Genomic DNA, 12,311 nt, shown 5'->3' with positions numbered 1-12,311 from the left:
ACACACACACATACACACCATACACACATACACACATACACACATACACACATACACACACACACACACACACACACACACACACACACAGGAATTGTAGGCCAAAGTAAAGGCCCTTCCTTCCTTAATTGCTTTTAGTCACACATTTTGTCTCAGCAATAGGAAAGTGGCCAGAGCACCACGGACACCACATGGCTCTGTTAGACCATCATGATTATTTTCTCATTCATCGATCACTACAAGAATCATCTTACACTTGAAAATTTAATTCCCTTAATTGTTGACATAAAACTATTTTAAAAAACTTGAGACACATCAGAGCATAACAATTCTTAAGCCATAATATTATGTGTCTCTTTAGTTCTGGAAGACTAGTCTGGTTTGGATGTGAACAAGAAACATGGTTTGTGGTGGCATTCATACATGAGAATACCTCACTTTGCAGCAGATAAAATGGAGGGACTCAGCATGGGTAAATGTTCTGTTTCCCTTCATTTCACAGCACGCAGCTTCTTACAGTGCTCAGTCTTGAGAGTACTCAGACAGACAGATGAGCTATCCAGGCAGAATGTCAAGGACTCATAGTAAATCCTAGACTCCATTCTGAAGTGAGCAGGGACAGCATATGCAGTAACACCTTTGGGTTGTAGAAAACCATGACCACAGGTCAATCACTCTGAACCTTATTTTAGGAACAAAGGTGAACTACCAGAAGTTACATGTGAGAGCTGTTTAAGTGGAAGTGCTGTTTCATAGGGAACAAGACTTATTTGTTACATATGTACAGTTCTCATTGTAAGGATGCTTGGTACTCATCTGTTAACTCAGTTACAATTCTGAGCTGTGCTGTTCAGTTGTTCTGCATCCCCAGGGTAAGCCCACACACCTAGGTTACCACAACTTTAACCTTTAAATTCAGACTTTAAAACTACTTCCTACTAAAGATGTGTTTTATCAATAAAAAGACCAGATGGTTGTTCTTTTACCAAATATGCTAAGTTAGGAAAGGGGTCTTTTGTTAGGAGATATTGAGGTGTCTTTACAGTATATATAAGAAAAGAAAAAATGGAATCAGTAGTAAACCCATAACAAATGAAGGACGAGGCCCAATACCAATGGAAGAGAGGCAGAGATTCATCAAAGAGGGAAGTTCCAAAGGAATAGGTGAGAGTCACACATCCTGGGAGGGCTATGTAAGAACCTTCAGAGATGGGACAGGTACTTAACACACAACATGGGCATGGGGATTCAAGTGTCTTCCATGATATTTCTGCTGAATTACAGAAACATTTAACACCATCACCCAAAACAAAGAGCAGGGTAATGGTGGAAGGTTCTCTGGAGAGTTTAGCATATCAGCCTTGAAGTATGGGGATAGCAAAAATGAAGATCTCTTCCCTAGAGAATTCTGAAGACAAAAATACCAAGTTAGACAATGGTGACAGATGTTTCCAAACTGAAGCTAACTACAAAGATCTTCAACCCATACATCGTTCAGCAAAACCAAACCAAAGCAAACAATTCAAAAACCCCCTGAAGACTGCCGCTTATAATTGGAGATTGAAAACTGTTTCTATGAGATCAGCTGGAAAGCGCCAGGGAATGGTACATTAAGTTCCTGCTGAGGGGACATCTTGTCTCCACTGATACCTACCATTCCAGAGGGCAGCAGCCACGAGGCAAAGAGGACTCCAGAGGATCATAGCTGAATGGAAGACTTTACCTCTGACTTCTCCACCTCCACCTCCAAGCCATGGAGAACTTGAACCAGGTTGGGGCTAACTGTGGATGGAAAGTCCAAGCGAGCAGAGAGAGTAAAAGGCAATAAAACTCTTGAAAATATTCCCTCATTCAACTCAACAGCAGAGGGAGTAGACTCGGGTATTAGTGGTTTGTGCCATGTATGAGTTTTGATTCTTTTAGCCAATGGGTAAAATAGTAAGTATTCCATAAAGGAAAAGTTCTGTAAGGTGGGTGGCATTTGCCTTCATTTCCTTAGCATCTAAGATTGGGTAACCATCTATAGAGCTTGGATTTCACTATGTACACTGGGATCCAATCAAGTCAACTAAAGCATATCAAAATTGTCTTCTAAACTCAACAATATTATTGATATTAATTATAACATTTGTTCACATTTAATTTTATGTTTAAAGACAGCTGGCAGCAGAAACAAAACTCTTCTCCCAGGTACTTCTCACATGGAAAGAAATAATGTCACGAGTACTGAACAAACTAAACGCCCTGCACATAACCATCACCACAGGAATCCTGGGCATTCTGAAAAGTTGCAACAGCCATCTTGAAAGCATAAAGAAAAGTCTTGAGGTAAACTGTGGCCCCCAAGGGCAGCAGTACTCTGATAACTGCAGAAACATCCAGGAGGGTAGAGTTTACTCTCTGCCATCCCAATTGGCAACTGTTCTAACTCTCATGGCCCTTTTTTGGTTTAATGGAAGTGCTATCAAGAGAAAAAAATGGGTAGAGTAATCAACCCTCAAGCAAAGGACCAAACCTTTACTTATACCCATATTTCCTTTCAGTTTAAGTCCTGGTGGGCGATACCTGTACCCTGCCAGGGTGCCAGAGTCACAGTGATGTCCTGCACACTGCCAGGGAGCTAGAGTCCCAGTGATGCCTGTGCCCTGCCACGATGCTGGAATCCCGGTGATGCCTGCGCCCTGCCAGGGTGCTGACCCATGTGTGGCACACGTGGTGCAGCACAGCTCTAGCCTGGCTGTTCCTTTGCTGTTCGCTCACTTCTGTGTTCCTTTCCCTTTATTTCACTTTTGCCGCACTAAGAAGTACTTTGGCTTTTATGGAGCATAGATTATAATTTTGGCTGAAACTAGTGTGCACACTGCACCTTTAATACTAAAGGTGAGGATGTGATTTCTAAGATGGATAGATGTATGTTCTTAGCTGTCTTTCTTTTGGCTTTGGACAGGAATACCTTGAACTTAAAAGAATGAGTTTCCCGAGATTTTATTTCCTCAGCAATGATGAACTTCTTGATATTCTAGCTAACAGCAAAAATCCCGAATCCGTGCAGGTAACAATGTTGTCCTCTCGCACACCGTATTATCTCCGCACTCTGTCAGGACGTACTGTGTGACTAACGCGTGTGTTCTGTTTTGTAGCCTCATCTTGTGAAATGTTTTGAAAACGTAAGACATGTACTCCTGTGGAAGCAGGGCGTCGGCCCTCCCTCTGTAAAGATGCTCATCTCTGCCGAAGGGGAAGGTCTAGTGCTGCCCAAGTATGAGCCATGCTTAGACTGTAGGGGCTCTGTCCCAACCTCCCTGCTTTGAAATCTCTACATTCCATACAAACTTGCTAAGCAACCTGTTTCTTCAAAGATATTGTCCTTACGTGGACATGGCCTCTCCCACTCCCTGCCTTACCACCCCGGGCTGTCCTCTCACTTCTACTTTCATGAAAAGTTGAAACAAAAGAAAGCGTCCAGCCCTGGGCACTAATCCACGCTGGCTTTTGTTCCACATGAATCTGACTTTTCAGACAGAGTGGACATTTGCTGTCTAGGGGATGTTGGCATTGTTTGACCTGGGTTTCACTGTGGTGGCTTCATAGGCAAATGCAACAAGCCCAGGCCTTCTGTCACAATGATCGGTTTAGCGGCCTCAGAAGGGCGCCTCACCTCTAGTACCTGGCTCCTGATACAAGCTTTAATTATTGAGAAAAACAGCGCTGTGCCCAAGCGTTCCTACCCAACAAAGTCCCAGCCCAATTTAGATATTTAAAATAATCATGAAAAATCCAAAAATACCTATAATACAATTCATCTCCCATGCATTCATTTTTATGTAGAATAATTTTTGACAGAATTCCCTAAAGTTATGTATTTTTCTGTATGGTTTTCCAAGTGAAAAATCAAAAAAAAAAAAAAAACCAGAAGGTAAAAGTCTTGGCCCCATAAGTAATGTATGTATGTTGAGAACTTAATTTACAAGTTTCTCAAATAAATGAAATGTTAATATCTATGATATTATAGTAATTTTTATAACTTTTTAACAAATTACAGGAAAATCCGTGTAAGAGCTGCTGTAGAACAGTGGATGGTAAATGTAGAAAAAAGCATGTTTGATGTCCTGAAGAAGTAAGTACAGTGCTTAAATCCTGAAAACAAAAAACAAATGTGTGCGTGCGTGCGTGCGTGCGTGCGTGCGTGTCTGTGCGTATAAGTATGGGTAGCTTGCATAGCTACCAATATAAGTGAAATATTCAGAGAAACATGCAGAGTGGATTTTAATAGCGCGTGACGTATGAGTGATGACTGACAGTTTCTGAAGCGTAAATACTCATGAAGGTTGCCCTGGTCAGATGTGTGTGGGCGCACATGAGCACCAATGTCAGCCAATACCTGAACTCAAGCCAACTCCAGCCTGTTTGCAGAAGACCTCAGGCTCACTCCTTTGTCTTTCTGTGCCACATTTACACACTCAGATTGTTGACTCAGTTTAGACCTGGAGGTGAGAGTGGGCCTGGAGACAGAGTGGGCCTTGTACACATTAGGCAGCAGTAGGCAGACTAACAGCCCTCACTTAGTGTATTCGAGATTCTCCTTTTTGTACAGTAGTCTGTTGTTGCCATCTACTTCCAGGGAAAAAAGTAGCCCAGTGTAAACTTGTAAAGCGAATTTGACTAGAACAGCTATGTCACAGCTCTAATTTGTTATTAAAAGCTTTGTTAACACAATACATTTTGATCCTATTCTTTCCCCTCCCAGCCCCTCGGCGCTCTCCTCCACCTCCCTCCCTCCCAGCTTCATCTTCTTCCTCTCTCTCTCTCTATGGAAAAGCTACTTTAAGTTTTCATGTTTACTAACTTTCTGAGAACCAGCCCAGTGTTTCTAGAGCACAGCTGACTGCTAGCATCTACATGACCTAATTATGAATGTGTTGACTTTCCCTTGCCTCTGCTTCTGTCCTGGGGTGATCGGTGAGCCAGAAAGATGCCCCTTGTAAAAATTATTTGTGAACATAGTGTTTTCAGCTTCTTACCCCTGATAACATTGTGACTCAAGCTAATATGTCTCCTCTTGAGCTTCTGTGTATTCTAACCCAGGTGGGGGTTTACTGACAGGTAAAGAACAGCTTAAACAGCTTAAACAGGTAAAGAACAGCTTAACAGTATTATTTATAAACACGTGTTCAGATTAAGACACCAATGGTGTTAATGCTTCATCATTAAATGGCAGCATCACTGAGCCTGTATGTATAATATAAATATATTTTTGGCTTATAGATTTATAATTCAAGGTATTGAAGACTGGAAATACAATACTTTTTCTGACTGGGTCATGTCACATCCAGGGCAAGTGGTCATCACTGTGGTGAGTTCATGTCACCTTGAGTCATGAGGAGGAGATTTATTGTGTGGTTGCAGTGCTAAGAAAGAAAAAAATATGAAAAATGAGTTATTATGAAGGATACTGATACATCCTGGTTGTTTTTAAATATATCCCTTATTTATAGATACACAAATAATATAAATACAGTAAAATTATTACAGAAATATGCTGATATTCATTTTAGAATTCCTTCACCTTTTTAGAGTTTAAAAATTTTCAGATTATAATATGAAATTAAGGTAACCCATAAATTATTTTCTTAAAAGTATCAACTATATTACATTATAACACATTTTTTATTGTTACTGCTCAAAGTTACTCTAGACTAGGCTGGCAGCTTAAAACTATTAAATTTGTTATCTTAAAGACTTGTATTAGGCTCCCTGCTGAGATCAAGGTGTCACCAGGATTGTATGTAGGCTCTTGGAGGGAAAAAATATAAATTCTGGCCTCCACCAGTTCCTAGAGAGAAGGTTACCAGCATACCTCAGCTTGTTGGCTCTTCCTTCATCTTAAAAGCTGGTCATGTGTCTCTCCAACCTTCCTTCTCCAGTTCTATCTCCTATTCAGAGACAGAAAAAAGTCTCTAGTTGTAAAGATTCATGTGACAGATGACCCAGAATAGTCCCTCCATCTCACAATCCTCCGTCCCATCTGCCCTGTCCCTCTTGCAGTCCTTACAGGTGCTGGGTTAGGACATGAATGAGTTTGTAGGAAGCCATTGTTCTGCATACTGGTTAGTGTGAGTATGGTTGCTTTTCTTGAGGTTAAAAGAGAGGAAGGCTGCAATGAGGGCTCAGTGGTTGAGGGCGCTCACTCCCTTGCAGAGGACCCAGGTTCAGTTCCCAGCACCCACATAGTAGCTCACAACCTTCTGTAACTGTGGTTCCATAAGATGCCTCTCATGATGGCTCCTGCATACATGTGGTGCAGGTGTGCACATGCAAGCACACAGCTATCCACATACATATGTTTTTAAGACAAAGGGGGGGATTTCGAAAAGTGTGATTCAAAAAAAGCCAAAATTGTCAGGTGACCTAAGAAATCATTGAACCCTTCCTCAGCAAAAGACAAAACAGGGTTCCCAAGAGGAAAAGCATTTAAGGAATAGATGAAAGGCAAGCCCATGGCAAGTGCTGGCACAGGAGTGGGGCAGGGGGCTGGAGGGGAAGGCAGAACAGGAAGTATGAGAGTAGCCACAGAAGTTGAGAAGATGACTTTTTGTGTCTTTGATCTTTTACTAGAAAATCTGAATGGTCATAGGAAAAGGGGGTGATCCTAATTTCTAAGGTGTCTAGAGATCTGTGTCATGGTTTGAATGTGAAATGTACCCACACCCATGTGTTTGAGCACTTGGACCCAGCTAGAGGTGCTGGATGCCTGCCTAGAGGAAGCTGGTCACCAGAGGGTGGGAGTGGGAGGCAGACCTTATGGTTTTGTAGCCCTGGATGGCTCCTTGATATTTCTCTGTGTGAGAGCAAACAGCCACATGCCCCTGATCCCACAGCTGAGAGCTGCCACCCTTCCCACTCTATGCTTTTTCTTGACACAACAAACCATGAGCCAAGATAAATCCTGCCTTATAAAGTTACTTTTTGTCAGGTATTTTGTCCGAACAATGAGGAATGTCACTAATACAGTCTGAAACTGGATTGCTTGTCAGTCATTGGGGTCAGTGTGAACATTGGAGACTGATTAACTGGAGAGAGATATCTAGGTAGCAAGCCTGTGCCATAAGTAACCATTATAACATATTACAGAAAGCATATTTGACTTACAGTTCTCCTTGTTAAAAATAAGTTTCCAGTTTTAAGTTGTCTGACCCACCCAATTTTTAAGTCCTCATTAAGGTCACGTAGGGGTGTAGACAGAAAATTTGCTTTCCATGTGACTAAGTAAATGCCAGCTCTTAAGCTGACAAGCTGGTATAAAATGATTCTATGAAGGAAGAAGACAAAAGTACGGGCGGGGGAGGCTCTATACATTTCTGTAGTTAGACAAATTCAAGTGGTCCAGCCTGACCTAAGAGTAGCTCTTTGCCGGCTTAGTGGCCCATGAGTGCTTAACAAGAAGCAGCCACTGCATTCTGTTCTTACAATGAATCGTCTAGAGTGGATCTTAGTCACTGAATGCACTTCTGCCCAGGTCCCCTGACCTCCATTACCTATTGCCTATTTCCCATCCCAGGGTGTAATTTATAGTTCCCTGGAATTTCCAGGTCTCTTGACCTGCGCATAGAGTTGTCTCTGAATAAAAAGATATTTTTGAAAGGATGGGACAATGGAATAGCACTATATATTGTCCACGAAGAGACATATATTTTTCTACATAGATTTATCCATGATATAACAATTAGTAATATATATTAAATATATAGTAAATATAGTAATTCTTCTATCAATAAATGTGCCACCATTCTAACGTCGCTGGGGTCTTGGGAAATGGAGCTGATAAGTGAGGTGGATTGCGGTGTCTCATGAGAGTCAGCTTCATTCAGAGCTCCTCCTGGCCACTACATCTTGGAGGAGCATGAAAGCACATTCCTATGACAATTCAATGTTTTTGAAGACACTGAGGTCACGAGACTCTTGTTCTGTTTCCTTGCAGTGTTCTCATGAGCACTTGGAGCACAGTATTCCTGGACCATATTTCAACCTAAGTGTAGCAATAGAACTTTTTAAAAAAAAAAATATGATGCATAGAATTCCCTCAACATGGATCTTCTCACTTGAGGCTGTAACTCATGCACCATTGTCTCACACTGTGTGCAGTGAAACTCCTGACTTTTAGAATGGTGGCTCATTTATTGATAGAAGAATTACTATATTTACTATATATCTAATATATATTACTAATTGTTATATCATGGATAAATCTATATAGAAAATATCTCTTCATGGATAATAGATAGTGCTATTCCATTGTCTCATTGTAGTCACTTTGCCTGCATGCTTCCCAAGCCTCAGTCTCTCATTGATCTGCTGATTATGAGCCTACCACATCTTATTAGAGTTGGTTGCCAAATAGTGTTCCCCAGGGAAGAGCACAGCAATTGGCTGTCCACTATGTATGTATGTAGGTATGTATGTATGTATACAGATATATATATATATATATATATATATATATATATATATATATATATTCCTAATATGTGTTCATATATATACACACAGACACATTTAAGTAGTAAAAACAATTAATGAAAAAAGAAGCCATGAATTTGAAATAGAACAAGGAGAAGTGTATAGGAGGGTTTAGAGGGAGGAAACAGAGGGAGAAATTATGTAATTATAGGCTCACAAAATTAAAGACATGCATTTTTAAAAGTTAATTTCTGCTGCCTGCAGAAAAAGAATGTTGACTAATGCCCCAGGTTTCTGCCATCTATCTTCTTACCCTTTCTCTGGAAAAAATATCACCACAATATGTGTTTCCTGTATGCTAGCTGTTCCCATTTATATATAACTGTACAGCCCTATTTATGTGGTTTTTTTGTTGTTTTTTGGTTTTTCAAGACAGGGTTTCTCTGTATAGCCCTGGCTGTCCTGGAACTCACTCTGTAGACCAGGCTGACCTCGAACTCAGAAATCGGCCTGCCTCTGCCTCCCAAGTGCTGGGATTAAAGGCGTGCGCCACCACCGCCCAGCGCCATTTATGTGTTTTTAAGTGCTTAAAATTCAGCATAGGTCAAAGTAAATTCATGATGACTCCTTATCCAAGCATGACCTTCTTCCAGAAGACACTCTCTACACAAGGGGCTGACTTTACAAACATGGCAGCTTTCCTGATGATTTCCTTCCTTTAACGTCTACAGTCAGCCTGATTTATAAGTGAGCCCATCTGTATAGCTCTCACATATCTGGGAAGAATGAATCTGACAGATGAATCAGATAGTAAAAGTTATATAATTTTTTTAACTACAAATATAACCATTTTGTGCTAGGAATATTACACTAGAGTCTCATGGAGAAGACAACACTAATTTATTTTGGGTTTTTCTACCATTGTGAATGTGCTCAGGTTTTAATTTAACAATCGTGTGCTAAGAATCTAAGACTTATTTCCTGGAGCATGGACAATGTATGGATGGCTATGCAGCTAAAGAAAGGGACACCCTTTCCTGCAACCATCATTAACTGTGAGGACTCCCTCAAGGAGAGATGGGCCCTCAAGTGCCCTTCTCCTGCCATGATGGGATTTTATGAGCACAGTCATGGGATGTGGTCTTGGCAGTGTGGTCTGAGGCATGGTCTTATACAGCTAAGCATGGCTGCAGTATTTCAGTGAGTTCATGGGCAGGAGGGCCATGTCACCTTCAGAGGACATTTTATTTGCACCACGCCTCCCCTTCCTCTGGTTCTTGTACCATCCACACTCCTTCCTTGATATTCCCCAACCCTTGGAGGGGGTGCTATACATGACCCACTTAGGTCATGCACTCCATCATTTCTCCTGCACACGTCCCTAATTGAATCCACTGGGACATACAGGGACACAAGGAAGAAGGGCTTCAACAGGCAGGGAGCAGGTGCTGGGAAGTGAAATGACTATAACTCATCATGTCCATATATGAAGCCATCAAAAATAAAACAGATTTTAAAGCCTAAGATTTAGAAAATATAAGTCATAAGCATGAGTCAGAAGGCAGTCTTCTGCTTTCAAATGTGCGTGAGCTTTCCTTCCCACACTGGTCATCCTCTACACCTGTAACATTCAGTTCATGGAGACAAATGCTAATTAAAATAAGATTATATGTTTCTATTAATGTGTATTTCCCTCCCTTTTCCAGAGCCAGATTATGTTTTATAATGACTGTTTGAAAGGCTTTATAAGTTATAATCCAAGAGAAAAACTAGAGGCAGTCCATGCCCGTGTACTGCATCAGCTGGAAGATATTGCAGTGCTGGTCACACTGAATACTAGCAACCCACGCACAAAAACCATGCTGGCAGCAACAGTGATCATCTATGTGCACTGCAGAGACATCCTGACAGATCTGCTCGTTAAGAACATCTTCAGTGCGCAGGACTTTGAGTGGACCCGGTAAGTGGCTGAAAATTATGACTACATTACACATTCTTACATATAGACCATTACGTTCTCTGCTTCAAACTTCCTCTCGCAAACTGGTTTGCACTTCAAGAATTCATTGCTTCTCTAAGCATGTGGTCCTCCCCCTGCTTCTTCAGCCCTTCCCCTCCTCACTTCTGTTTTTCTGTTCCCTGTCTTTCTGCACTGATGACACAGTGTGCGTTCTGTCTGTTGTCACTGAACCTGGAAACAGGTTTCAGCAAAGGTAACGAGTAGATGATTTTTCTCCCTTTTGAGGAAACTTTACACTGATTTCCATATTGGCCATACTAATTTGACCTCCCACCAGTGGTGAATATGTGTCCCCTCCCCCACAGCCTCACCAGCACCTGCTGTCCTTTATTAATATTATCCATTCTGATAGAGATAAGATGAAATCTCAGAATAGTTTTAATTTGCATTTCCCTCATGGCTAGGGGTTTTGAACATTCTTAAAAGTGCCTCTCAGCTGTTTGGGCATCATCTTCTGACAACTCACTGTTAGTTCTGTATCTCAGTTTTAAATGAGTTGTTTGTTTCCTTGATGTTAGGTTTTGTTCTTTGCACATTCTAGAAACCAACTCTCTGTCAGATATATAACGAGTAAAGTTTTTCCCATCCTGTAGGCTACCACTTTGCTCTAATAACACTGTCCTTTGCTGCCTAGAAGCTCTGTAGCTTCATGACGTTTTCTTTAGCTCTTGGCCTTAATGTCTGTGCTGTCGGGGTCCTGTACCAATGAGTTCAGGTGAGTCCTTTACAGCCAATTCTATCAGATTCAGGCTATCTGGCCTTGACCCATTGTGCAGGGTGATAGGAGTGGATCTGTGTGGATGTAATTCCACATGAAACCACACAGTGTGACCAGCACCATTTCTTGAGAATGCTATCTTTTTTTTTTCTAGTTGTAATTTTGGTTTCTTTGTCTGTAGATGTGAGGGCGTACTCTGGGTCTTCTGATTCTATTGCATTGATCAACATTTCCATGCCAGTGTCTCCTTGTTTTTATTATGATAGCTCTGAGACACAACTTGAAATCTAGAATGATGATACTCCAGGAGTTCTTTAATTTTTTTCAGGATGCCTTAGCCATCTTTGGATTTTGGATTTCCAGATGAAGTTGAAGGTTATCTTGTTGTTGTTTGTTTGTTTGCTTGCTTGCTTTTTTGCTTGTTTTCAGTTTCTTCAAAAAATTGTGTTGGAATTTTTATGATGATTGTAATGAATCTATAAATTTTTTATGATTTTATGCATAAAAAGCTCTAAATACGCTACCAGGAAACATCTACAGGCAATAAAGCACTTTCAGAAAAATAGCAGGATACAAAACTAACTCAAAAAATCAGGATAATAGTAGTAGGACTGGTTGTATCTTCTTCTATTGAGGTTAGACAAGGCTCACAAGCTAGGGGAAAGAGGTTCAAAGGCAGGTAAGAGTCAGACATAGCCCCTACTCCTATTGTTAGAGGTCCCACATGAAGACCAAGCTATACATCTGTTACATATGTGTAGGGAGACCATCCCATGCATGGTCTCTGGTTGGTGGTTCAGTCTCTGTGAGGCCCTAAATGCCCAAGTGAGTTGATTCTGTAGGTGATTTTCTTGTGGTGTCCTTGACCACTCTGGCTCTTTCAATCCCTACCACACACACTACTACAAGATTCCCAGAGCTTAGCCTACTGTTTTGCTGTGGGTCTCTGCATCTGTTTCCATCAGCTGCTGAGTGAAGCCACTCAGAGGACAGTTATGCTAGCCTCCTGTCTGCAATTATAGCAGAATACTACTGATAGTGTTGGGGTGCTTGTGTTCTCTCTCTCTCTCTCTCTCTCTCTCTCTCTCTCCCTCTCTCCCTCTCTCCCTCTCTCCC

General features: G+C 41.2%; 1 protein-coding gene across 1 annotated transcript in view; it reads left to right on the top strand.

Annotated features, from left to right (window-relative positions):
• Dnah14 (dynein axonemal heavy chain 14) overlaps window positions 1-12,311 on the top strand; it is a 196,983-nt gene that overhangs the window by 40,486 nt on the left and 144,186 nt on the right. Inside the window, exons 22-27 of the mRNA XM_028789300.1 lie at window positions 2,157-2,328; window positions 2,948-3,052; window positions 3,141-3,259; window positions 4,043-4,117; window positions 5,266-5,353; window positions 10,164-10,417. Of these exons, the coding sequence (XP_028645133.1) occupies window positions 2,157-2,328; window positions 2,948-3,052; window positions 3,141-3,259; window positions 4,043-4,117; window positions 5,266-5,353; window positions 10,164-10,417 (813 nt within the window). The remainder of the gene's footprint in view (window positions 1-2,156; window positions 2,329-2,947; window positions 3,053-3,140; window positions 3,260-4,042; window positions 4,118-5,265; window positions 5,354-10,163; window positions 10,418-12,311) is intronic.

The sequence above is a fragment of the Grammomys surdaster genome, unplaced genomic scaffold, assembly GCF_004785775.1.
Source record: "Grammomys surdaster isolate TR1022 unplaced genomic scaffold, NIH_TR_1.0 125808, whole genome shotgun sequence".
NCBI lineage: Eukaryota > Metazoa > Chordata > Mammalia > Rodentia > Muridae > Grammomys > Grammomys surdaster.
The sequence above is the reverse complement of the archived record's forward strand: the minus strand, read 5'-3'. Positions and strand labels throughout refer to the sequence as shown.